This window comes from Anopheles merus, chromosome 2R, assembly GCF_017562075.2.
Source record: "Anopheles merus strain MAF chromosome 2R, AmerM5.1, whole genome shotgun sequence".
NCBI lineage: Eukaryota > Metazoa > Arthropoda > Insecta > Diptera > Culicidae > Anopheles > Anopheles merus.
In genome coordinates, this window is record NC_054082.1 from 50,936,452 (window position 1) to 50,960,537 (window position 24,086).

Consider the following 24,086-nt stretch of genomic DNA (forward strand, 5'->3'; position numbering starts at 1 on the left):
TCCTCTGGATCGAGAAACAGAGAGAAACGCTCTTGCCAGAAGCAGGAAAGCGCTCCGCAATTAATTCCTGTTTTGTGATGAATGGTCTCTGGTCTCTCCCAGCAGCTGCTTCAAGTAACTCAAGCAACTCGGGGGAGTTTTTGAACTGTTTTGAATGTTGCTACTATTAGCGTTGCGTTGATGAAGAAGACATTGTACGAAGTTGGCTGGTGACTAGAAGCGCGCGCATATGCGACAAATGAGCACAACCGGGCGAACGTTGTGCGTGTGGATAGTAAGAAGAGCCTTGAAGTGGATGCCGGTTTTAGATTTGTACTTGACTTGCGGTTGCTAAATGCAATTGATGGGGGTGCAGGTGTAGCTGGCTGGCGACGGTCGTATCGTGATGATGCTCGTGCAGCTGATGCAGCGATCCAAGATGATGCTGTTCCAGCAGTGAGGCTGCATTCGCTATCGACGACAGGGACGAGCTGGACGATGGCGATTGTTGCAGCTGATGGGTGGATTGTTGATTTTGGTGTTGCTGCAACAGTAGCTGCTGTTGTTGTTGCTGTTGCTGCTGTTGTTGCTGTTGTTGTTGTTGTTGTTGTTGCTGCTGGTGGTGCGAAAGGGCCGATTGGTGCTGTTGCTGGTGTTGCTGCTGGAGTTTCGGTGAGGTGCTAAACTCGAACAGGTTAGTATTAAAGTTACCGGTGCTCCATCACGTGTACTCCGAACGCCAGCTCTGCGGGAATGATTAGAAAATAAGAGATTGAAAGAATAGTGTTTTAGTAAAACATACAAACGATGGTTCGTAATACATTTTGAAATATACATGACTGAGAGATGATCTAAGAGTCCGATGTTTTCAAAATCATACTAACAAAATGAAAGAGTTCAATGTGCATTTCACATGGGGTAATAGTTTAAAATGCATCAGAATAATGTACTCACCATTGAATTAAGTCCTAGATGGTACGATTGCGAATGCGGGACGACTCCTCCACCTAACGACCCAGCACCGCCGAATCCGTTCTGCAGTCCGCCGGAAGTTCCGAGCGCTCCCATGCCAGTCGTATACCAGCCACCGTGCATGTGCGTATGTGCTGGGTGTAAACCTCCCGATAAGTGGCTGTGTTGTCCTGTAGAATGAGAAAATCGAAGAATATTGCAATCTAAATTATAGTTTATCAATTTTGAGAGTTTTTTTTTAAATCAATAATGTTATTTTGATTGTGAAATTTGCATAAGAAGCATTTAATGTTCGTTAACTTACCCATTGAACCGGGGAACGCACCAGGGAAGGAGGGTTTATGGTCGAGCGGCTTCATCAGATCTCCAAGGTGACCGCCGAGCGGAAGACACGAGCCAGGGATTCCTTTCTTTTTCTTCGATTTGGACGAGAGCTTCCGATTTCGCGTCTGGATGCCTTCCTTTTTCATCGTCAGTGGTCGATTAACCTAGGGAATGGAGAAAAGGGGAGGAGAGGTTACTTTAAAAAATTCTGCAACTTCATCTTAATTATCTTTTTATATTAACTAATTTAAATACATTCAATAGAGCTCTCTTGTTAGCTCTTTAGTGGAACAAATGACAATTATCGTTAAACTCAAACCATCTATACGAAGGAAGCAACGTATCTTTGCATGTCATCGTGGCAAGTGCGCGAAAGACCACCAAAGTGGCCCGTTTGGTCCGATAGTGCACAGACGCGTGCGTTTGTTTGCCCATTTGTACCCCCGGCCTCGGTACAGTGAGCGCCGCTTCGTTGCGCTCGATTTAACGGGATGTGTTTCCCGGATTCTACGATGGGAAGAGCACGCGTTCTACTGCTAGCTCGCACGCGCCGCACAGATGCCTTGCGGCCCTAAATTACCTACTACCTCGGCTGCGGCAAGTGGTTCGACCAGAGCGAGCGATCCGAGCTAAATGCCGCGTAAACGATGCCTACGACTATGATACTGCGACCCACGGGTGGCAGATTCGTGGAAATCTCTGTCACTGCTACTCAATCGGGTCGATTCTTTCGCCTTTGCCCAGGTTCCAGGCGGCAACATCCATCGGTGGGATCGGTTGTGAGCATCCGGGCCATAATTAGCCGAATGATGTGTGGGGTGAAGGAATGGGAAAGAGCGTGAAGGAGATAGCGGGGATCAGATCAGGAGTACGCCAGGGCGGGAGTTCGCCTTCGCGCAAACCATATGAAATAAATCTTGATGCAAATCAGCATTCCTGCGAATGCGTATACCCTTTCGCTCAGGGCGATCAGGGCCCTCCGATCGTCACCGTCACCCGTCGTCGGATGAAATCGAGCGAAGTTATTAAAGCGTTAATTGGCGTTCTGTACGCTACATCTAACTTCATTACGAAAATGAGAAGCGCTGCCTATCCTTCTCGATTTTGGTACGTGTGTGAGTGTTGCTGTTGGGCACTGAATCCTACTGGGGGTTCTGGCTTTCTCCAACGAGCATCCTGGCACTCGCTGCTCAGACCAAAAACCTCGCGCCGGTCTGCCGAAAGCGGATAAATGGTACTGATGATTTTTCGAAGATAAATTGAATCATTAAAATTTCTTTAATTACGAAAATTTTCATCCACCCAATCGGGATTGGGCGAATCGGTCGGCGCACTGTCGCAAGCTTATTATCGAGTTTACACTCAGGTTAAAATTTGTTCTTTGGTTATTCATTTTTTTTTACTTGATAGGCTGTTGCTGCTACTGCTGCTTGCCTTCTTTTTTGGTGGAATACTCTGATACTACCCGAGAGATTGGGCCAGCACCACGGTGACTGCGTAATGTTAGCCAGATTCTCAGATTGGCCGAACGGATAACGATCTACAGCGGCAGATCGCCGATCTCTCATCTTTCATCTTGCTACTGCACACCAACTGCACTTCATGGCGACCGAAATGTGCTTGAGAGCTCGAATTTCATCGTTTAAAAACATACCAACATACCCATACAGAAAAACGCACACAAAAGCGCGAACAAAATGTAACGAAAAATGGCTCCAGCAGATTGCACACTAATGCTGTGGCGTTGTGCAAATTTTAGCTATAAACACGGTGAAGCAAGTGCATGTTGTTGATTCTGCTTGTTTGAATGACGGTTACGACCCTTGAGTTCCGTATTATTTTTGATCAAAAAGGTTAACCCTTGCGAGTCTTAAATCTTTTCGTGTCCTTTCCACGTCGGATGTAGGGGTTTTGAACTGCACTTTTTTGATCGCAATCTTGCATGATTCTTCATTTCCTGCCTACCATCAATTGTTGACGCAGTCCTACCTTTTTCCGACTCCTTCGCCGCAGTGCTTCCCTATAGCTGAGTAAGAGGTTTCCCTCCACGCAAGACACGTTTAAATCTGTCAATTGTCAAATTGGCTTGGTGCAATGCAATGCCAGCAGCAGAAGGAGAACGTAGTCCTACGAGAACAGCGCTTGCAGTAGGACAAAATCTGGGTGCGGTCGAGGATTGTTTGTGCAGAACAGGAACAATCAAAGAGCAGTGGATAAACCTCCTGCGACGTTTCAGGTAAGGATATGAAGGTGAACCCACTTATCGATGTCAAATCATCGAACGCAGAAGGGACGGATCTTTTGCAACGGGTGCGGAACAATCCAATCTGCAATTGAAACTATTTTTGCCAGCGCTTTTGTGTATTGAGTGGTGTTATTCTTGTACTCATTTTGAATGTTTCCTTTTTTTTGGCTTTTGGTCGGTTTTGTTGAAATGGTACAGTGTGTTATACGAAACTTCATACGGATTAGAATGCGGCAATCGTTGGCACAAGAGTATCAATTACTTCGCAGTAGTGGGGATGGATGCAGTAACCGAACCCGACATAGTGTTTGGTGATTTTGGATTAGATCTTAGCTCTCTATTTGATGATCTCTTCTTTGCTATGTGGAATCAATAAACCAATTCAATTGATAATTTCATTGAACTTCATCGGAAGCTTCTGGGTTGAGATATTAAACCGTTGGCGGTAGTCGGAGCATTGCATATTGCACCTACGGCACACTGCAGTAGCCATTTTGTGGGCAACACAAAACAAACTTGGTGCCACACACGTCGTCCAGCTTCTGCGAGGTAGGTCGCGAGATTGCAATCGTATTTGTCATTCAAATTAAGTTCATACGTCGTCTGAAGGATGATAATTATCGCTCTTGCCTGGGTGTTTGCGCACATTATCCTACGGCCAAACGATGCATACGTGGGCGGGCATAGTTCCTTTGCCACCTCGCTGCTCAACACCATTGACAGCTGTCAGATGATGGTTGATAAACGCCAGTTGAATGCAGTAAGATTGCTTCTCCATAGATCCCCTCGCTGATGGTGATAATTGTGACTGAGCTTCATCGAAATTGTAAATCACACACACGTACGATTCGATACGATCCTTCTGGATCATTGCGTTCCAGGCAGAGATAGTGGTGCAGTAAGCCCACTTATCTTGCGAGCATGCAAAGCTCGCCCTACCCTAGTGTCCGTGTGGCTATAAAGATTGATTAATCGAAACAAAAGATTGGTTGCCGTAAAGGTAATAAAAACGCACGTAACAATATAAAATTACATCACGAAAGCAGCAATCGACACCATTGATAAAGGGTGTTCAAAAGTGTGCGGTTGCAATTTATTACGAGACAAGCGCGCACAATACCTGCCACAGCGCACGTCTTGCCAGCGACGTTGGTTTCTCCCATTGGCTAATCACAATTCCCGGTGATGTGCGATGAGCATTGAGTTAAAATTACGCTTAAGCATACATTTTTACAGCCACTAATCAACGCTAAGTAGATTGTGGTTGCGATGGGTTGCGATAAGATCGGCTTGAAGATCGCGACGTGTCCACGATAAGGGCCGAGGACGAAATCTTGAGACACTTTGCGATCGGGTTCATCATTGCCAGTGAATTGCAGTGTGTGGTTGTGTGTCGTATTTTGGGAGCCGAGCTGGCCATAACATGACGAAATACACGTCGATCCAATCGGTAGCCCGGTGAGCGAGCCCGCACGCACTGGACGTGCTAGATGTTATCGGGTGCGAGGAAGCAGTATACGGCAATTCCGATTAGGGATTCGTGTGACAATTGGTTTTATGGCTCACCTGCACTGATGAACGCTTCGCTAAGGTAAGCGGCCAAGGTGGTACAGCTTCGGTCATTATCGTGTTGGTTGATGCCCCGTTAAAAAATCATTATGGGGTAATTTTCTTAACAAACAATCATCAACGCTTGGGGGAGACGGAAAGATGGGGCTTTTCCAACGTGGATGTCAGTTGTGCCGTTTTTAATTCACTTTAAACCAGTCTGCTGGGAGAGAAACGGAAGAGGTGAGGGAAAATGATACTTCCTCAAATCTCACTAACATTTCATTATCTCCGCTCCTTTCCTTCTCTTCCTCAACTTCTTCTTCTTGAACTATTCATAAATTCCACCCAAGATCCCGGGCGCCCAAAATCCAAACATAACCCCAAGTTCAAAGCCACACAAACACATTTTAATGATAATTACTATTATTACGGCCATAACAATTCATTTATGCTGCGCTAGGCACATCATGGTAATATTTCAATATCACCATGTGGCGCTCCTCTCCGCCTCTGCTTTCACCCAACATTTTTACACACACACATAGTACCCAAACCCATACACCGACGAAGGAAAACTGTGCTTTGTTGGTCACATTTTGCCTCTGCACCACTGGATTTTCTTTGTTTGTGTTTTCATCGGACAAACGTAACAACCATCACCGTGCTGAGGCAAAATGTACTACGTGGCGGAAAAGTCCAGCGTGTGCCTGTTGTGTTGTGTTGCATTTCTTTTCCTCGCTTGAGTTAACCCAAAGACAGGGGATGGGTTTCGTTGTGAAACGGGTTGATTTGAACTTGATGTACTTTTAATTTTTATTGGTTTTTTTTGTCTCTACTTTGCCATTTTTTTGCTACACCATTTTGTTCACCATCGTCTCTCGCTTGGCGAAAAATAGATGTACACTTCCTTTCAAACCCGTAATACGATGGTCCATGCGATGGTTTCATGTAAACCATTTCTGAAAGTTTGGCCCTACGGAACGCTACTCGAGAGTAGAATGCTAACGGGTCACTGCGATTTTGGCTTCCCTTGCACTGTGGCAACATAATCCACCCTCGAAAACTGTACCAAAAAGCCGTGTCACACGCACACATTAACATCCCATCCAACTTACCATGTTGGGCTTTATTTTGGGGGGAGGTAAAAATTTGCTTCCGTTGCACGAGGCTCCCCTTGTGCTTTCTGCCAGCTACAAGGGCCGAACGTACAGGGTCAAGCGTGCACTTGGTTAGTTTTGCATAAATTTGAATAATTACTTTTTCATTCAATTTCATTACGGCAAAGCCTCTATCATTCACGCTTGGAACCCACGGAACGCATTATCTATTTGTATGTTTCCACTGTTACAGCTCGTATCAAAATAACTTTAACACATTGTTACTGTGGAAGGGTATTTGGATTGAGAAAAATTACGTACAAATTAATATTAGTTCGACGCAAAATAAAATCCACAAAACTGTGCAGGATGCATCAGTAAAAAGATGGCAAATGAAAGAAACCAAACCCAGTCATTTCAAATCCAAAATCTTCCGTGTTACAGAACCTCAAAAGCGGTGGCCTTGTAACGCGCTAACCCATTGCGAACCAATTTTCTCGCGATCGTATTTATGGCAACTGTCGCGCAGGCTGGTCTGACTGCATGTCCTGGCTGGTGTGGTGGCGCATAGAGAAGTTTTTTTTTCACTATTACCTTGTGGCTACCACCTTCTTCCCATCACCAGGGCCGGGGCGTTCGGCTTGGCTGTCTTTTCAACTGTCAGTCAAAAGGCCGCGGACACCGCTGACAAAAGCTGACAACCATCCGTAACCATCGGATCGGTAATGGACGCGGTATCATTATGCTTTCGCTTTTATGCCGCCCATCAGATGATGCGACGGTTGAGAAGTGAAGGTTGTGAATGCCGGTTGACAATTCTTGCACTCTGCTCGCTTCCCGTGGTTGTGATTGTTCGAAAAGGTGCGCTACGCTCCGGTGCTGATCGCTGTCCTGCTAGTGGGCCCTTATTGATTGCTGAATGCGCGCCAGTACGTGGACTAATATCATGGTCGACCCTCTTGCAAAGCTGCAAGTGACTTGACTTTTCCAGTACCCATCTACCGTTTGGTTTAGTTTCTTATCGTTTTTTCTAATTTCCTAGCAGCGTACAACAACGATTGCTGAAGAAGTGTTTTAATCTTCCCTCAATTTCCTGAACCCAACGATCTTTCCTCACCATTAACACTCATGACACATTCAATTTCATGAATACACAGTACAAGCTCAAGGAAGGAAACGGATTGTTCGGCAATGAGCATGAACCAGCCCTCCGTAGTTCCACTTCTTGTTCCACTTCAGCCCAAGCGGAGGGTAGCAGCATCAGCTATTCTTTAATATTCATTGTACCATCGATGCGAGTCCGGTCTGGAGTTCTCCACCTCCAAAACCACCCTCCGAATCAGAACGAATCAGAAGTAAATCAATCTTATCGCAACTTCCCAAACCATTTACACCCTATTACCGTTCCGTGCGCGGTCCGAGCAGTTCCTAGGGTGCAGGAGCTGAAGGCAGATCACTGCAGATTGATTATCCTTTTGGCAGCAGTGACATTTTGGTGGAAAATCTTCCCTTTCCCAGTGGCACACTGGGCAAACGATGTGTGCAGCAAACCAGGAGCTAAATCACATCCTCCAACACGAATCAGCCGGGCGTGCCTGCAAGGGGACGTGTGCGCCACGACACTCTATAAGCGGTTTTTGTGGCAGTGAACAACGCACCACCCGACACGTGCCAGAAGTATGAAGCATTATAAGCTGCACCCCTCGGTGTAGATAATAGCTGGTATCGGGCTGGTTAGCTACCTATCTGTATCTTTGCCAACCAGACGCAGATGAAGGGCGATTAGGGGATGAAGTTAATTTCCTGTTCAAAGATTTGATTTCATTTTTTATCGCGCCAACACACATCGCCCAAACCACCACGGATGGATGGTGTTGGCTCAATTTCCTCATTTTCATTTTCATCGCCAGAGTAAACTATTTGCTTTCAATTAAAATAAATCCTTCAACAAAAAAAAAAGAGGATCTATTTACATTTCGCTAGCCAACTCATACACGGATAAAGTAAAGCGGCGTGTGATTTTGATGATCGTGTTTTGGGATTTTAGAAGTAAAACTTCCGAAAGCTTTTGCATAAATAGTACAGTATCATTAAGGCCCGCGCTAGTGCGGTACCATAAAGCACAAATCGTCCTCCCGGATATCCTTCATCACATGCATACGAATATTAATCGCTTCCGTGTCCCGTTCCGGAGCGAACACACAGGAATCAACCGATGGGGAGAATGGGTAACGTTCTCCTGCAATCTTCCTTCACATCTTGGCCTCCCTCGGAATGGGTCATTATTTCCCCTGTCTCTACCCCGAGATCAGCATGGCAGTTGGGTAGTAAATTTTATTGCTTCGACCCTCCGGCCAGCCGGAAGCGCACATCGGAAAGCGAACATCGGATCGAACGCCGGATAATCCACGCCACTGGGATGTGTCGTTCGTCCTGTTGTCCCGCAATGATGACGATGATCTTCCCGTGCCGTGGGATTGATAAAGTTCTTCGGTGCGCGATTTATTGTATCCTACAGCGTGCAACTGCTGCCAGCAAGTGGCGACGTATAATAACACTGGTACAACCCGGTCCATCGACCGGTCCCCGGTAGCAGTACTTACGTTGTGCAGCTTGTAGTAGAGCCCGCAAGCGTTGCAAACTGGTTCGCCGCCCTGATTCCTTCGCCACAGGGTGGTGGTGGTCGTTTTGCAGTTGGCGCACGATGTTCCCGCACGTCGGGCGGCACTTTGAAGCGACTGAAAGTAGTATAAAGAAAGAAAGGGGAAAAATGGGAAAATTAACAATCATACATCAACATTATCGCTCCACTCAAAGGCAAAAACATTTCCCTTTGAGATTGTGTGTGTGTGTGTTTTTTTGCGCGTATGTATGCATGCGAGCACTTGCAATTATTGACAGCAAGCCAGTGTCCTAGTGATGCTTACTTGCCTTGCCTGCAAGAAGCTGCTAAATCTTCACCATTTGCCTTACGAAACAGCCTCATCGCACAATCTACATGACATTTATAAAGTTCTGGAATTTTACCACCCCGAAGCGAACGGGCGTTTGAAAACGCGAGCTTAAGCTGAAACCTAAAACCTGATCCACCGACCTTACCTCCGATGTGGGAAAGCGCATCGGATCCCCCTCGGGAAAACAATTACGCTCGGAAATTGATTTATTACACCACAATGCCGCCTGCTCCGGTGCTTCTAGCCTTGGCTGATCGATCGATCGATCGGCTGTTCAGTTTGAAAATCGCAACCTGAACAATTTTGATTTGGTACCGACACTCGGGTTTCTTTCTTCCCTGAGGCGAGGAACAATTTGAGGACAGCCGAGGAACCGGAGGAAGTGACCGGTGATGGTGTGTCTAATTTTGCTCAATTTTAGCCCGAAACGATGTTGCGCACTGCTGTGAAGCTAGTGGACATGGGTCGTTGGACTTTCGGTTTTATTGTACGTCTGTAAGCCTGACGGTAAGGTTCGGCCTGTTCAGCTAGCCTTCGGTTCCCCTGGTTTGGCCTTGATAACGCAGCGCTGCCCTGTACAGCGGAGAAGCTACCGAAACATGTTTAGTGACATAAAATTTCACCACATCTAAAGCTCATCACGTTGATTTGATGGGTTTTGCTATTAATTCGGTGCACATGACTTTTACGGCCTACCGACAAAGGCATATTATTATGGATTTTGTTATGCCGTTCGTTCCTCCAATTGAGAGTGCATTTACGAATGTCCAAACATCGTAAATCGGTTCGTTAGTCAATCATCACATGTCGTGACAGTCATCAAGAGAAATATGAAATATGTGTGTCGTTCCTCAAAGCAAAGCAGCCACTGTAACGTACTGTGTTGCTTTTTTGTCACCTAATTCAATCCATCCTATAGTGTTCCACCTATCACTCAACTCATTATATAAGATGGGTTAATTAAGATGTTTGAAACACTTCAACGATGCACCGTCTAGTTTGATGCGTTTGTACCATCACTCGGAATGCATTGGCATTGTCTTAAAAGTTTGAATCTAAAGTTTTATTGCTACATTTTGTTACGCTATGTATTTCTTTTTCCTCACTGGGCAACTATTTATAATGCAGATGAGCGATCGCTTCCAATGCCTACTATTATTAATAACCTAATGCCACCAAAAACAAACACTGTGATGAGCTTTTTAAAAGCAATAGAAATGAAACTAATGTCCAAAACTCTCCAACATGACCGGTTCGCGTGCGGACAGGGTTGACTGAGGCTAGATAGGGGTTTCTCGTGTTGCCGAACTCATTAATATTTAGTGGTTTGTTGTATTGTTCCTGTCTTTCTTTTTGTTTTGCGGTTGCCGGAGCAAACAACTGGCCAACCTTTTGTGTCTCTCGCGAACGAGGAAGAAATTGTGTGATGTGTTTTGCTGACTTTAAACTTCAAACGCTCTGGATGATGGATTGGCTTAACACTTTAATTGTCCGCGATTGCTTTAGCTTTGGGTTTTTCTCTTCTTAAATCGAGCCTAGCGCGTTTAGATAATGAACGAGCAGTGAACATGACAAATGAAGTATCGTTGCATAAATGTGTTATTTTACACGATAGGAAATAATGGTTTCATGTTATTTTTTGTTCCTGCGCAATGCTTTAATCATGCTTCTTTGAGATTTGAACATATTGAGCATCTAGTTGATACTCTTTTTGTCGAAAAAAAAAACAACAGAAAATGGGGAGCTTATAAGTTAATGATTTTTAGTGGAAAATGAAAGTGAGCCGTGGATAAATAATGGATCCAAATTTCATTTCCCAACCGCACCCAGCTACAGACGCGACGTTCATGCACTCTGCCTTGATTACAAAATAAATCCCATTTCCGTGACGCACACTATTTATTCGAATGTTTCCTCCCCGCTTGGTACCGTCGCAACCCTCCACGCTTTCGTACGAGATCCGGACATACACACACATACACCTCGAATTTGGTGTGGAAAATGGTACGAAAAAAAAGGAAGAAAGTTAACCCAAATGCCCGGAACACTATTCTTACTCCACCGTTATCCTGGCAGCGGATTGTCGGATCATTTCCGTTGAACGCATTCCGATGGCAATATCATTCGCATAACGATCCGCTTGGTGTCCACGCTCTCGTTACCATACCCATTCTTGGCAGGAAATTCCCGTAACATCACCCCGCACTATTCTCGTTGTTCCTCCCAAACCGGTAGGGGCACCGTTTTTCGGGGTGAAAATGAGTCGAATGTTATTGAGTGTGTGGTGTGCGTATGTGTGTGCTCGTGGTTATCGATCGAAGCAAACGCTGGAGGGAAGGAACGATTTTCCCGTACAAGCTCCCATTCCCCCAACGTCACGCCAGGTTGCTGCTCATCGTGGTGACATTAATTATGACCAAATTAAATGTTGGAAGCCACGTAACACGAACCAGGACAGTACAATCCCAGGAAAAACACTGTGAACGGATGGGGGCAAAACGAAACTCTCTTGGGGACAGCAATAGTGAAGGCCTTTTTTCCATTCCGCGTCCCAATGTCAGCCGTTTACCTGATGGTGGTCGTGGTGGTGGTTGATATGAGTTTTAGCACGCAGTTAACCATAAACTCCGACGCGTCAGTCGTCACATATACACACTCAGATACACACCAACCCGATCGGTTGGTTGGGAAAGCGGGTGTTGGAAAATCGATAAAATCCATTTTGTTTTTCCTCGCCCTTCACCCCACACCAAACACCCTCCATTGTTGCGCCGCAGTGGGTGGAAAAAGGGCATTTGAAAGTGATCGTTTTCTTTCACTCTGTCACATGTGTTTCGTTTCGCTCGTTTCGGTCGTCCAAGCGCGACAGACAATTTCGTTGCAATCCCCCCCTGGCATCGAAGCACTCCACAGCACCGAAGATTCTGTTCGCGCACAAAACAGAGCAAACGCGCCCGCGTAAATGTCAAAGTAAAACAAAAAGAGAGTGAAAAAACATCGCGCCTTCCGACGGTGCTTGCGAGATGCGAGAGCGAATACACGAGCTGGAGAGCAGCAGCGGCAGCGAAACCGCGAGCAAAACGCCATTTCCACGCCTACTTTTCAAATCTCGATCGAAAGTCCCTAGTGTGCGAGAAAGATGGCGCGAGATGGCGCTATGTATCGATACTGCATGAAAGTGCAGTGGATGCAGTTTGGCTTTGGTGCGTGGGAGGGAGGAAGGGATTGAATGTTCGGCTGCTCTGCTTAAGGGTTCCTGACTAAGTTTCGGGTGGTGTTTTGGATTTCTGAGAGCTTTGACACAGCACGGATAAGGTTGGCGATGTTTTGACAGCTTGTGCGTAAGAGCGCAAGCAAGCACATGCGAATGGCGTAACCAAGGCAACGCCAAACACCAAACACGCTGCCAAGCCGGTGGCGTCCTTTGCGGCGTCCGTTTCGTACGCTTCGCCTAGCTGTTTGGTGTGAATAATGGATGAAGCTTGCCAGCAGAGCAGGAGCATGAGGAAAAGGAGGGTGACGAAAGGTAGAATGGATGACGCACGGCAAAGCGGAAGCGTTGCAGGTGGTCAATCAAGGTCCGGCTTTTTGGGGCTCAAACCACAGGCAATATACGGTGGGCCTACGAACGTAGTGGTGGCAGTAGTAGCAGCAGTAGTAGTAGTATTAGTATTAGTAGTAGTAGTATTAGTAGTAGTAGTAGTAGTAGTAGTAGTAGTAGTAGTAGTAGTTCATCAATTTTGTATCCCTACACAATCCTGATCACTGGGCGGGAAGAAGATGGATGATGATATTGCCCGTGTTGGTTGCGGTCATACGGCCTCTCCGATGGCAATGAACAGAACTCCCTTAACACGAGGAGGAAACGGGAAACATCGGAGAAGGGAAAAACAGTGCTTGAATGTATTGGGAGCTAGGCCACCGTCGGGAGGCCACCAGAACCTGCGCCTGTCAAACTGACATTAACCCAATTAAAAGCATAACCCTCTCGTACGTCATCGTGCTCCCGGTTCCTGAATCCATTTCATGCATGTCACTCCCCGGGCCTGCGGTCCCGGGCGTGCTCTGACCCGGGCTTCAGAAGATCCAATCCAATCCAATTCCAATCCATCAATCCAGTAATTGTTGTTTTCGTTTGCTAAGCCACCGCACGCCACTTGTTCCGCTCGCACTGCCGCTCTACTACCGCACCAAACACCAAATGGGTGTAAGCTTTTGGGAACGTTCGAGCTGTCAAACGATTTGGTACCTCACGCCGGACCCGTTCGGGCTCGGTGGTCAGTCAGATTTCTTTTGTGTTACTGTGCTGTTTACGGCGGGGATGGATGGATCAAAACGCTAAAAAGAGCTAGAACACGAGCAACGCGGCTAGATATCGCGTGGTTTCGTGTCATTTCCATATCCTTGCTCCATCCGTAACCGGTTCCGGTTGCGTTCCGGGTGCTCCAGCACAACCGGGTGCGTCCGGATTTAAGCATTTTTCTCCTCTGTTCACCTCCGCTCTTCCGCGTGTCGAACAAGTGAGGGTCAAAAATCGATCAGCTCACCACAACACCGCTCAGTAATATCCGTATCGAAGAGGGCGAGCACAACGCAAAACACCAGATGGAAGCTGGTACAGGACAGGCACACAGCCACAGCGTCAACTGTCAACAAAGGTGTTATTAATTGGTTTTTATCTGTGAGCGAGTATCGATTTCCGAAATCAGCTTTAATTAAACGCTGGTTACCCTGAGGGGAGTGGAAGGCTGTTGGGATGGAGTAGGGAGGACAACACGAAACCAGTAACCAGTGGGTCTCCTCTCGGGCTTCTCGGGACTTTCCGGGATGGACGATTTGAGGGAGGTTTTCGGGCGAGTCGTGGCGTGGAGGACCTGTTTGACGGAAACTGGTTCCAATCGATCGACTTTCGATCGCTACATCAGGGTCCCGGCGTGCACCGTGTTGTCATATTTTGGCCCGCCGTAACTGGTGGCAGTAATGCTCCGCTAGTTCACGCCTGCGAGCTTTGTTCCCTTTCGCCCTCGATTGTCGCTCTGTCGTATGCGTGGTGCCGATTTATACGATTCAAATTAAATCATTTCAGCTCGCGAGATGATGCGACCTGCGGGATTTCATCGTTGTGCCGGCTTACGGTCTGCGTGGGAATGACATTAAGATTGAGTGGCATTAAATTTGCTTGACAGTGGTGGATTGGGTGCGAAAACAATACCATTCTCGTTGAGATACGATCGGGCACACAGGAATTGGCTACTTGTTCGTTAATCGATTTATTTTGATTGCATTATTAAAGAAAGATAACAAAACGATGGAAGCAGACAAGATATTTCATGATCACGGGCTGCTCCACGGGTCGTAATTGGAACGAAATTTTGCATTACGTTATACTTTGGGTGTATCATAGGTTCCCCAAGCAGAAGAATGATGCTGTACTTAATTGAGAAAACTCCCCCTTCATTAGATACCGATTATCGGAAGGTAAATGTTTTCGATCAACCCCTGCACCGGGCCAGGGGCTTTTTGCACCAAGACACAACCAGCGTAATCACCGGCACGCAACGTGTAGGAATCGTGCCGTGCCCAGAAACCGAAGGCCGTACCGAACGTGGGATTCGCAAGAAATGATTTGAAATGAGACATAAACGAAATAACGACGAAATGGGTAGCAAACGGGCCCACTATGTATGTGTGCGTTTTTGTGCCTGCCGAAAGGAAGAAGGCTCAGGCAGGCAGGAATCCAAGTATATATGCGTGTATAAATTAGAATCGAAATAACGCGCTATCGGTACGGTGAGATCAGCTACCAATTAAAGTTGACAGCTGGGTCACATGTACGTGCGAGTATGGTTGCTTCCCCCCTTTCTTTTCCAAAGCCGGTTCCCGGCCCGGACGCCCCAAGCGAGTGTACAAAACCCGCTCTAAGCGAAACTGAGGGATGCTGCCCAAAGAGGGAGGAGCTCGCCATCCCGCCATGCCTCAAGGATAAGGACGCGGCCTAGGAAATGATATATCCCTCCGACATTTCTTTGTTCTTGAAGCTTGTTTCATCGCGCCCAAGACAATCCTTGGTACGAAAAGCGACTCGCCGGTTTGCGTGTGTTTGTGCGCAGGAGGAAAAAAGCACTTTAGACAAGAGTATCCTTAAATCCTCCGAAACAATTCCCCGTCCCGCGCATTCTCCGGTCCCTGTCCCAGATCGGACCACTTGGATGAAATTGTAGAGAAGATTATTTTAAGCACACGCTTTGTATGTATGCATGCTATATGGGCACGTGTATATATGTGTGTGTGTGTGTGTAGGTAGGTACTTATACACCACACCAAATGATAACGATACGGATCTTCTCCCTCAGCCAGCTATCTGTTCAAGCTTTAATCGCACCACTTTGGATGGTGAAATAGAAAAGATCCTCCCCCATCACCACTACACTCCCTCGCCCTACGTACCCTTAAAATAATCCCCAAAGGAGCCGTCCCCAAAGGATAACGTTACTCTCCCGTAACCCGCTAAGGGGTGCAGGCCAAACACTGGGAAGGTATAAAATAAAGCCAAATCTTCCCGCCGTGGGGAGGCCCCCGAGCGAGCAGAAGTTTTCCTTACGCCAACTTCACCCCCCCCCCCCCGCCGGGTCCGGGCTGGAAAACAGGCGAGAAAAGGACTCCTTAACGATATAAATTATTCATGCTGCAGACATGTTTGGAGAACAAACAATTTCCACACCCAGCAGCATCAAGATAAGGGGGCCGTCAGATAGCAAACGCAAAATGGTGGAGTAGACACACGCGCGCGCGTCAGAGATGCTGTGGCGGTGCGGCAAAAGGAGTAGGGAAGCTGCCCGGAGGGAAGTGAAACTTTGTCGCTCTTCCTACTTCAGTTGATGGGAGTGTGTTTGTGCTACTCCGTTTACTCAGCTGGCAAACTTCTCTATGTTTGTGTGCCTTCTCTATGTGTATGTGTGTGTGTGTGTGTGTGTGTGTGTGTGTGTGTGTGTGTGTGTGTGTGTGTGGTGTGTGTGTGTGTGTGTGTGTGTGTGTGTGTGTGTGTGTTGTGTGTGTGTGTGTGTGTGTGTGTGTGTGTGTGTGTGTGTGTGTGTGTGTGTGTGTGTGTGTGTGTGTGTGTGTGGTGTGTGTGTGTGTGTGTGTGTGTGTGTGTGTGTGTGTGTGTGTGTGTGTGTGTGTGTGTGTGTGTGGTGTGTGTGTGTGGTGTGTGTGTGTGTGTGTGTGTGTGTGTGTGTGTGTGTGTGTGTGTGTGTGTGTGTGTGTGTGTGTGTGTGGTGTGTGTGTGTGTGTGGTGTGTGTGTGTGTGTGTGTGTGTGTGTGTGTGTGTGTGTGTGTGGTGTGTGTGTGTGTGTGTGTGTGTGTGTGTGTGTGTGTGTGTGGGTGTGTGTGTGTGGTGTGTGTGGTGTGGTGTGGTGTGTGTGTGTGTGTGTGTGTGTGTGTGTGTGTGTGTGTGTGTGTGTGTGTGTGTGTGTGTGTGTGGTGTGTGTGTGTGTGTGTGTGTGTGTGTGTGTGTGGTGTGTGTGTGTGTGTGTGTGTGTGTGTGTGTGGTGTGTGTGTGTGTGTGTGTGTTGTGTGTGTGTGTGTGTGTGTGTGTGTGTGTGTGTGTGTGTGTGTGTGTGTGTGTGTGTGTGTGTGTGTGTGTGTGTGTGTGTGTGTGTGTGTGTGTGTGTGTGGTGTGTGTGTGTGTGGTGTGTGTGTGTGTGTGTGTGTGTGTGTGTGTGTGTGTTTGTGTTTGTGGAGGGAAAACAGCGAAAACTTTTCAATCCCGTCTTGTGCGGGAATCCTTGTCAGAAAGTTTTTCTTATTCACTCCGCTCACTGCTCCTTGAGCACATCTTGAGCCCCAGCTCTAGCTCATGTCATTTCGGTTGAATTATTTCACTCGCGAGGGTGTCCTTTTTGGACCTGTACGCGCATGCCAGTGTTGTGTGTGTTAGTGTCGGTGCTTTGTTGGACGAGAACTGGCGGGAATAAAATACTACCCATTACATAAAAGAACCCTCTTTTTTCATCTAGCAGCATCAGCCCCTGCAAAGAAGGACGCATCAGTCGCATCTTCGCCTTTACCTTCAATACTACTGCTCACCCTATCTCCCTGGTTCCGGTGGATCGGTATCGCAGCATCGGGGATACCGATCCGATCCAGACAGCCAGCATCTAGATAGGAAAGGGCAACGCTACGATATGCGCATGCCCCGCAAACCGTGTTGTGGTAGTTGTTTGGCACGCACGCAGTTGCGCAAAAAATCTATCCACCAGCAGCTTCTCTTCTTCTTCTTCCCAGCCTCATCCACCCTCTGGTCCAAGGAGATGGGTGATTTATTTCCCTTCGCCCGTTTTGCGGGCGTCGTTCGATGGAAGTCGAAGGGGGAAAAGATGAATCTATCTCTGGCTGCCATTTTGTTGGCCGTAGTTTCAATAGCAACAAAGTATTCTACGTTGTGCCGCGTTTATCCGACAGCGGTGCTGCAAGAGCATGCCCGATTTCCTTCAGAACTGAAAACAATCACTCGTGAGACCCTTCTCAAAAAAAACGGCTTCGTGCCGAGAGAGGGAACTCTTTCACCGTCGCTTGATGGACGTAAATCAGCTTCCATTAGTGAGAAATTTTCCCTTTTTGATTGATACGCTTTCACGGGCCCGCGCAAAAAGCGAACCCTACCGTGGGTTCAGCGTGCCACCGCCGACTACCTCGAACGAAACCCGGCGGGCGGTAGTCATAAGTTTTGGCTACCGAAAACCTTCACGCCATTCGTGAACACCCATTGCTGCCACACCCAATCCGAGGAGAATAGGGAAGGGACGAGGTAGGGAGCGGTGGAATTTCATCCCGCCGAGGAAAACGTCTACAGCTACGGTAGCTACCGAAGCGTAGCATTCCAAAACAGCCATACCATCCGAAGCTTTCAGGGGAGAACTCAGAGTCAGCTTCATCAGCCGAGATGGCAAAAACAAAGAGAAAATCAAAATCCATCGCCATCCGGCAGAAATAATAGACAAAAAACGGACATAGAGCAAAGGCAGCAGCTGTTACCCGCTTCCTTCTCCTTCGTTTCACGAATTGAAATAACGCGACCGATGACGAAGAGGAGAAGGAGGAGAAGCCCACCCCTCCCCCCTCAAAAACAGACGTCTTGGAAACGTCAAAATTCTTGACATACCATTTTTACCGCGTTCGTTACGTGCGCCTGTACTGCTTCGTGTGACGAACAACACAACTGCCGCGCGTCACCGCCACCGGGCCTGCTGCTCAGTGGCATTTCATTAATGAAATTCGCTGCCACGGGCGAATAGATTCACCGGACTCGGACCCCCAGTTCTCCCCTTCACCGCAGTTCCGTAATGGCCCATCGGGTGCTATTGCTTGTTCCACGCAACGTCAGTCATGCCACAGTCAGTGACTGTGCAGCTGATTTTTTTGGGGGTACAAGGCGTCGGTTTTCTTTTCTTTTTTAGCTTTGCTGCTCCAAATACGATGCTCTAACGCTCTGCCGGACTTTTCAAACGAAGATTGGAAAAATGGCCCCACGTGGGTCGCCCCTACTGGAAATTGGGCTATCGACTCGAGACTCGTTTGTTTCGTGGTCCGTGGTTGGCCCGGACCTCCAACAACAATGGGTTTGCACTCCCCGCGGTCCTGTCCCCGGTCGGGGCAGGAAATTCATCACCTTCATAATTTATGTCCATCTTTTGCCGCTGCCACCCTAGTGAGAGAGGGTGTACAGTGTGTGTGTGTGTGTGTGCGTGTGCGGGTGGACGCTAGAACAGGCACATTATAAATTTGGTTTCGACTTTAATGGATTGTTGAATGTGTTTTGCTTTCTTGCGTTTGACGCACAACGAACGGGAACTTGCTTGCTGGTGCTGGTAGTGAATTTAAGCCGTCGTGGTAAAAGTATAAAGGTATGGGTGGGAAGAGTGAGATTTTGGGGGAAATTTGTTTGCATTGTTACACTTGATGGAAACATTTTCATGAAATATTAAACGTTTCCATTTGTAATAACGTTTAGATCAAGTTGCATGTTAGAATGGCTTTGATTGATGGATACTGAGTGAACAAGGGCTAAAAACAAGTCAAAGAATCTGGTTTTAATTGCGAAAAATAATGTGTTTTCATGATGTTAAATATGTTTAAAATACGCTACAAACATCAGTACAACGCAGTAAGAGAATGCTTCACATATTTCAGATTAATAATGCAAAGGAAAGTACAACTGGAACCACCGTACGATCGGTGCGTGTACGTATCGCATCGATGAGTGCAATATTTTTCAAATCAAAAAGAGGCGTGACAATTGCATCGTCCATTGGACCGCGGTAGCATGTCCACTGCTGCCAACTGCCCACCAGCGATCCCCTGCCAGTCGTCCCGATCGGAACCGATCGTGTTCCAGGCGATCGATTGCCACGGTGTGTGCGTGTTACTTTATACGTTTTACTTCTGTTTTTATCGCGTGTTTTCTTTCGCGCTCTTCCTTTAATTTGTTTTTGTTGGCTGACTTTTTGCGTTTGCGAAATTTGCACCGAGCCTCGAGGAGGACGGAAGGGCAGCAGATCGGTGTGCTTTCCTGTACGGCTTGTTACACATTTTCCCAGGCAAAGCAAGGGGCAATTTCAAGCGAGCTGTTGCAGCATGCCTGGCTGTGGTTTACACTCCCATTGCAATGTGACATTATTCTGTGCAGGGAATCCCACACAAAGTACTCAAGGCACCATAAGTATGCTTGTCCCGGTACACCGTGATCCTGTGTGCCGCTTGTCTCCCTTGTTCCCTTGTTTGTTTGTTGCCTGTCTGTCTGTACCTTCTTTGCCTCCTGCCTGGTTCTTCTCCATTCCGCTCGGTGGCTTATTATTATTGGCCTGCCCGTTCACCTGGAGCGGATGAGCATCGTATTCGATTATGTGTGAGAGCTCTTCGCCTTGCCCCTTCTGGGACGCCACCGAGAGTGCACCAAGTGGAATGAAATAAGGCAGAACAGGGCAATTCACGCAACGAAGAAAACAAGTACAGGTCAGCAGGGATGAGGGCCTATATGGGAAGAGCGAACGTTGCAAGCGTTAAGCAGGATTTCCGGAAGACTTTTTGGTCTTTTGATTGAATTCCGAGGCAAATCGGATTATCGTTAGCCGCCAACAAACCACCAGTGGAGTGGAATGGTGCGGATTAGATTGTAATTCAATTTTGTCCCATAATCAGCAGCACCCCACGGGTGCTGTGGTGGCATCATGAAACGGAACGGTGTGCCAACAAGAACCTTCCGGCACGATCCAGCCAAAAATGTGTCCTTCAAACATATTTCCAATGACAAACAAAAAGTTGGTCGTTGCGGTTGCGTTCTATTTAATTTCCGCAATTTTGCCATCACAGCTCAGCCGGGGTCGTTGTGGGTCGCTCGGATCGGATTAGCTGCGACCTCGTTCGACTCTGGAACAACACCCGTTTCGGTAGCACACCGGCGTACCGTGGTGAGGAGCGATGGACTTTCCAGCTTTCGAGGCCACTTCCATAGAATGAATATCCCGGGGAAGCTCTATGCCTTGCACCAAAGCAGAAACACACACACACTCTCACACGATTGGTCCGTATTGCTGGCGGTCGTGTTCCTTATTTGTCTTGGCTTCGTAATTTCTTGGCAATTTATTGAGAGCTCACGTACCGGTGAAGATAGTTTCCAGCGAATAGACCGGGAAAGCTATTCCGCACACACGGTACAAGGAAGCGCGGGCCAATCCGGTGGTTTTGTATTGGAAAAAGTTTCACTTCGCCTCTTCCATAAGCAAAACCTTCGGGTAGGCGCTACAGAACGTGTACCGAACGTCGTGGGAGTTTTGGTACGAGTGAAGGTGGATAGTAAAATTAATAAGGTGCGTGGCTTGAGGTTATGGCCTCATTCTGCCTGTCGGTTGCCTGGTTGAAACAATAACAATCGTTGTTCATATAAAAATCACCTATAATCTAATAAATTGATAAAGAGCAACGAGCAGACGACGACGACAACGACGTGCGCGATCATGAGCAAGGACGGGAGGACGGTGGAGAGTACAGAAACGAACCAAGAGATGGCACGATGGCAAAAACAACCACGACGTCGACGTCTATATTGGCTTTATCCAAATCGTTCCGCTGCACATAAAGGACGCGTCGGGGGTGAAGCGGGATTTGGGCGGTTGGGTTGGGTTGGTTGGTGCTCAGGGCGCCTATTTAGTGGGCCATTTCGGGTGCTGCTAGCATACAGCAGAGAAAGAAGGGTTGAGTCTCATTCCTCCGTACCGGCGGAAAAGGTAACATCGGTTGATACAAATTCCATTACCTTAGTTGGATTTTGTGCGAACGACCACGAGCTCGAAGCGCTTCCCTGGTGTCTGCTTGCCGGTGTAGTGGGGACTGGTGTCGCTAGTCGCTGCTGTTGATGTTATTATGGTAGTAATTTAACCACATTTGCCACCACCACCACCGTCCCTCGCTGAGAGCGCTTTGTGCAAGGGTACAAGAAACGGGAGACTTTGCCTCGTACTCCAATCAACCCAAAAGGAGAACGGTATGCTTTTCTGCTTGATGATTTTTTCCTGCTTCTTCTTTTTTACATCCCTATATCGCTTTTTCTATCCCCATTCATAACGAATATCTTGCCCCGGCACAGGCACACACTGCATCGTTACGCCGAGCTATCGCGAATTTATGATACACAAAGTGTAATTTTATTATAACCATTTGTTTCTAGTCACGACGAGGCAGGGCGAGTCTCTCCGTAGACAATGAACCTATGTGCCAATGTGTGTTTGTGTGTGTGTGTTTTTGCGCGTTGTGTGCATACGAAAACAAATCTATAACTAGTAACAGCAGCACTAGCAGCAGCTTCACCACCATCTGGTTGTAGTTGTCACGTAGTAAAACGTTTCATATTGCTCGTTTTAGCGGCCGCTTAATTCCTTTCTCTTTTAAGCTTAGCTTATGAATATCGATAGGAATTGTAAAATTGATTTCGAGAAATGGAAGCGTAAAATTGTTGTTTTTTTAAACACAGTTTTCAAAACTTCAATATTTATATGATCGTTCCTTGTACTTCACAAGCTGCCATTTCTCTCATTCGCTGCGACGATGAGCATTTGGACTATCGTCAACGCCATGGCCATTGAATTGGCACGATTGTCTCGGCAAGATGTACTTGGGTGACGTACGGGACAGCCATACATAACCAGCATAAGCAATATTCAATTTCCAGGAACTCACTGGAAGGCTTGCAATCGAACCTTCGTCTTCTAGCCCCAACGTGTACCAATCGTACTGACCGGCCATTGAATGTTAGTCTTACACCGAACAGGAACATACTCCAACAGTGGATGGGGTGAGTGTAAAGGGGCACCTTTTCATCTCCCAGCCCCTCGTACACTCTGTTTCGTCCTACTGAGAGTGACATTGATTTATGCTGGTGGAACAGTGCGTTGGAGGCATTGTAGCTATGTTTGTCCTCTCCTTCTCTTTCTCTCTCTCTTTCTCTCTTTCTCTCTTTCTTTCTCTCTCTCTCTCTTTCTTTCTCTCTCTCTCTCTCTCTTTATGTTACTCTCTTTGTCTTTCGCTCTTTAACAACTGTTTCCTGAGTTATTTCTCTCTTTACATAGTAGTATCAAACGAAAACCTCATTTTTTCAGCCCTGCCAAACATTGATTTTTCCTGTTCCACCCGCAATGCGTGTTAAAAAACAAAAAAATAAGAAGACTGGCTGTTCCCGCTGGATGTGCAATATTATGCTGCTGCCACCACACACAGTATCACTTCGAGGCACTGCCGATAGGGATGCTTTGCGAAAGGGAAGGGGTTTGGTAAGGTGAGCTCTCAGATGCTTCTGCGCACAAGAGCAACAAGATCCCGTGTTGCCATTAGCCAGGAAGAGGACAAGAAAGAGATGTGCATGTGCCGGGTGGGGCGAACACAGAGACGCAGCAAGTGAAAACGATGAGGTGTGAAAGAAACTTTGAAAAGTAGAAAACAAAAACGGAAAACAACGAGACACGGAGGGAAGGCAACCAAAGTACAGCACAGAACGGACTAAAATTGAAAATGCGAGAGAATCTGCATGGGGGAAAAGAATGAAACTGACCCTCTCTTGCCGGCGGGCCATGGGGGTTGGCCACGGTCGACGCGGTAGTTAAATTATGGTGTTAAAATATATGTTACATAAAAGTTTATAAATTTCCGTAAAGCCCAGACAAAAGCATCACCCAATAGCCAGTGGGTGAATGGGTCCATGGTTTCGCTGCTGTGCGCTTTGTTTCGTTCGTTTCGCGGTTCCACAACTCCACGAGCAGTGGGGCAGTGTTTCCGTCCGGCATCTGCATGCAACATGGACCGTTGGTGGGGTGGGTAAGCTTAGAATAAAAATTCCCTCCCGGTAGAGCGAATGACAACACCGTTGCGCCGCATCGTCTCCAGTCCGTTCCGGCGCAAATGAACCAGGGCGAACCAAGAGCGTTTGCTGCAGCCACCCGAAGGAACCATATTTCACCACGAAATCCTCGAGTGGCGAGTTTTAAATGCGAATAATGCTCGTACCATTCATCTTGAACCAACCCTCCCTCCCCTCAAACGACAAAATGCCGTCCAAAAAGGGCAACAACCACGAGCCCGAAAGCTGACAACTATATTAGCGCTACGGCGATGCGAGGAAGTTCTCTCTCCCGAAAGGAATGATCGCTGGAAATCGCCTTCAAACCCTCCTTCGTTTTGCCATTTCATTCCAGCGAGCTGGTCGACCATGCTGGGGCGTTTGGACTTAGGATCTAATTTATTGGTCCCAACGGTATGGTGTGGTTGCGCCGCACCATCGTATCGAAGGTGCCGATGTTGATGGTTGCACATTGCACAGCGCAGCACCCGGTACGGTACCGGCACCAGGCTCGCTGACAGTGCTGCGATTTGCCAGCACGATCTCCCGAACGGTGCGGCGAGAGTCACCAAAATGCTAAT

General features: G+C 47.3%; 1 protein-coding gene across 2 annotated transcripts in view; it reads right to left on the minus strand.

Moving 5' to 3' along the window:
- Nucleotides 1-593: 593 nt before the first annotated feature.
- The window catches only part of LOC121587820 (GATA-binding factor C), a 97,352-nt gene continuing 73,859 nt past the window's right edge, over nt 594-24,086 (minus strand). For both annotated transcript variants that reach the window (XM_041904999.1, XM_041904998.1), the window contains exons 5-8: nt 8,772-8,906; nt 1,256-1,439; nt 934-1,121; nt 594-724 (exon numbers count right to left, since the gene is read on the minus strand). In XM_041904999.1, the coding sequence (XP_041760933.1) occupies nt 701-724; nt 934-1,121; nt 1,256-1,439; nt 8,772-8,906 (531 nt within the window). In that variant the 3' untranslated portion in view covers nt 594-700. The remainder of the gene's footprint in view (nt 725-933; nt 1,122-1,255; nt 1,440-8,771; nt 8,907-24,086) is intronic.